The sequence below is a fragment of the Mytilus edulis genome, chromosome 6 (assembly GCF_963676685.1).
Source record: "Mytilus edulis chromosome 6, xbMytEdul2.2, whole genome shotgun sequence".
In the NCBI taxonomy this organism is placed as follows: domain Eukaryota; kingdom Metazoa; phylum Mollusca; class Bivalvia; order Mytilida; family Mytilidae; genus Mytilus; species Mytilus edulis.
In genome coordinates this window covers 16,470,065-16,473,295 of record NC_092349.1, presented here as the reverse complement: position 1 = coordinate 16,473,295, position 3,231 = coordinate 16,470,065, and the positions used below count along the sequence as shown (strand labels likewise).

Genomic DNA, 3,231 nt, shown 5'->3' with positions numbered 1-3,231 from the left:
AATTAACTTAAGGTCAAAAATATTGAACCTGAAAAACAAATTTGCTTGCATGGAAAATAAATAAAATTTCAAAATTTTCTGATATAAATCAATTAACACATGACAGAGGCAAAATCCCTTTGATCTTACTGTGGTATAATCTGGATAATGCACGGGTCAGGTGTGCATTAACTACTTCAATTATTGCACAGGTCACGTCCTTGACAGATGTTTATTGTACAGTACTTTACGTTTATTGATTCCATTGCTACTACAGATATTTGTTTTTCTCCATTTTGTAAGAAATATCAAGTGGATACATGTATCTATACTCGGACATAAAAATTAGTCACTTGATAAAACATCAGAATAGAAAACATACAAAACAAATGTAGTAGCATTACAATCAACAAAATACAAATCTAAATAAGATAAAGAACACAGTTTGATTTAATACTGAAATTATTTTTCCATCAATAAAAAAAAATTGTCATTAAAAAAAAATGAAAATAAATTATCATCGACATCTTCCTATTGTAGTCTTGATATGTAAGTTATCAGTGTCACAACCTGACACAGTGAAAATTACCCGCTTTTCATACATTTCTATGTACGGCTTAAAAACAACTTAAATTAACAATTCAGTGTTAAACATTGAAAAAAAAATCTGTGAGGTTCACATCTTCGTAACAAAATTGAACACACAGTTTTGAAAAGAGCTGTTACTTGGCAGTCCTCGATATTTTCCTTCTGGTTTTGAAACATTAAATGCATTTTCTGTGTTTTCAATATCAACTTGTTCAGGAAGGATTGCACGAGTATCGGTTAATGGTTTGGGATCCTCAAGTTTTATCTGCTTATTAGATGGATTCAAAATGTTAGAGACATCTTTTAGCATAGAATCCGCAGGTCTTTTGTAGGTACGAACAGCCTTTTCACTCCTGTGACCTGTTCTATCCATTATCATCTGCTCACTGACTCCTGCTTGGTACAATCTAGTTGCAAGTGTTCTTTTCCCAGAGTGGTTACTAAAATTCCCCTTTAATTCTCCCTTTTGGCATATTGTCTTCATGAGTGACCCTAATCTATTAGCGCCCAGTATGTGGTCAAACTTAACAGAACCATCTGATAAAACAGGTCTTCGATAAAAAGGACTGCTAACAGATTTATCAATTTCGTATATTGCATTCATATAAATCTGATACGATTGAAGGGTCTGACAATCCTTCTCTAAATATTGTCTGACAGATTTTGGTGCAATATAGCGATGGCGTAGCCCTCCATTATACGTTTTATTATCCTTACCCCGGAATTCTATATAGTTTCCGTTATCATCTTCTCCTAACTGTATTTGTGAAATTTGCAGATTACGGTGCTCGTCACGACCACGTAGACCAAAATATTTACAGTTGTAGAAAAAAACAGTATGCAATAAACTTTCGGATGAATGATTACCAAACACAGACTTGTCCCACAAAATTTCTTCCTGTTCAACTGAAATTGGATCTGCTTGTTTAACATTTATACCATACCCATCTGATGTTAATTTTTTCATCTGTGCGTCAAGTATTTGTCTAAACCTCAGAAATCTGTCATCAGACTCGTTCAAAAAGTTAAGATTAGAAACACCTTGTGACCGCATTCCTCTTAGAAGTCCAGTTACAAGAAGATACAGTGTTTTCGCTGGATATTTCTCTCCATTCTTTTTTCGAACTTCTACTACAAATTTTCCTAAAAAGCTGTTAATATCTTGAACAGACAAATCCTTCAGGTTTGGTATAATTAAACCACTACCAATTTTAGAATTCTTCCAGTCTTCATAGACATTAACTGCCCATTTTGTGGCTTTCTTTGTGTTTTTGTTCTCAGCATCTTCAATAAGTGTATCAATTTCATTGTCTGTCATTTCTGCAAACCTTGATTCGACTCCTAGTTCCTGATCTTTAGGTTCTTCATCCTAAAATGAGATAATATCACATAATTTAACACATGGCAGAGGCAAAATCCGGCAGTGGCAAATATTTCATGAATGTTCCGGATGAGAACAATTAAACAATAAAACTAGTCGGTAGTTTCCGAAAATGATTATATCAAGGGTCTAAGTAGCGGGCCAGAACTTTTTATTAAAGGGGGAGGGCTGACTGACCCAAAAGGATGGGGCGCGCGTCATGCTTCAGTGATTCCCTATATAATTAACCATTTTTTTCCACAAAAGAGAGACCCGGGACTCCATCCCTTGGATCTGTCTATAGGTCCATACCTCAAATCATGAAATAATGGGAACTTTTTATTAAAGGGGGAGGGCTGACCGACCTAAAAGGAGGGGGCGCGCGTCATGCTTCAATGATTCTCTATATAATTAACCATTTTTTTCCACAAAAGAGGGACCCGTCTATGGGTCCACACCTCAAATCAGATAAATCATGCAATAATGGGTCTTCGCGAGGCAGATAATTCTAAAAAAAAGACGTACCTTGACATTTTGGATCTTTCCGTTTTCCGAAGGAACTTGCAACCATAGATCTAAGTCTAGTCCTAGGTCAAATGAAACAGCTGAGGTGTTGATTAAATCTCCAGATGCATTCTCATCCATCACATTACTAGGAAACTCTCCAAAAAAGTCCTCTATATTTACATTTCTCAGTTCCATTTCATCCTCCAATGTTTCTAATACTTGTGATAAGATCATATCATCCTCCGATAATTCATGATGAAATCCATCCATTGCAACGTCTTGTTGGGCGAATGTGATTTATGCGGGAAAATTGTTGACGTCGTTGACGTCATGTGTTAAAACAGTTATTGGCCAATCAAATCGGTATATGTTTTAATTTGCACAGCACGAGATGACCCAATAACCCGAACTCCTTCGTCGTTCGGGTTAAACAGGGTCACTCGAGCTGTGCAAATTAAATCCCATATACCGACTTGCTTGGTCAATAACTATAACATAATCCCAGATTTCCTGACCTAAGTCATTACAACCTTGGTGGCATCAACGGGAAACAGAAAATATATGGTGGATGTGTCAAAAGTTTACGTCAAATCTAAAAGACGCATAAATATTTAGATGTAGTAAGTTTTATCGGTGACAAAATTGTCACGTTTGTAGGTTTTGTTGACCTGATTTTCAAAATGTTGATAGGTTTTAAAAAATGAAATATGTATAATTAAGTTAAGTTTAAATATGTGGGAAAAAAAGATGAGTTTTAACCGAATTATATAGTAAAGACAGATTGAGAGAATATATAT

The 3,231-nt window shown here is 35.3% G+C and overlaps 1 protein-coding gene across 1 annotated transcript; it reads right to left on the bottom strand.

Annotated features, from left to right (window-relative positions):
• Positions 1–454: 454 nt before the first annotated feature.
• On the bottom strand, positions 455–2,918 carry LOC139527241 (uncharacterized protein KIAA1958-like). The gene is made up of 2 exons (XM_071322570.1): positions 2,453–2,918; positions 455–1,936 (listed from the first exon to the last, which is right to left on the bottom strand). Exons 1-2 carry the CDS (start codon positions 2,702–2,704, stop codon positions 656–658), a joined length of 1,533 nt encoding a protein of 510 aa, XP_071178671.1. The 5' UTR covers positions 2,705–2,918; the 3' UTR covers positions 455–655.
• Positions 2,919–3,231: the final 313 nt, after the last annotated feature.

Excerpts from the sequence above, each read along its gene's own strand:
- LOC139527241 (XM_071322570.1), bottom strand. The coding sequence starts at position 2,704 with ATGGATGGATTTCATCATGAATTATCGGAGGATGATATGATCTTATCA. Across the intron at positions 1,937-2,452 it reads GAAAGATCCAAAATGTCAAG|GATGAAGAACCTAAAGATCA; the intron begins GTACGTCTTTTT and ends ATCTCATTTTAG.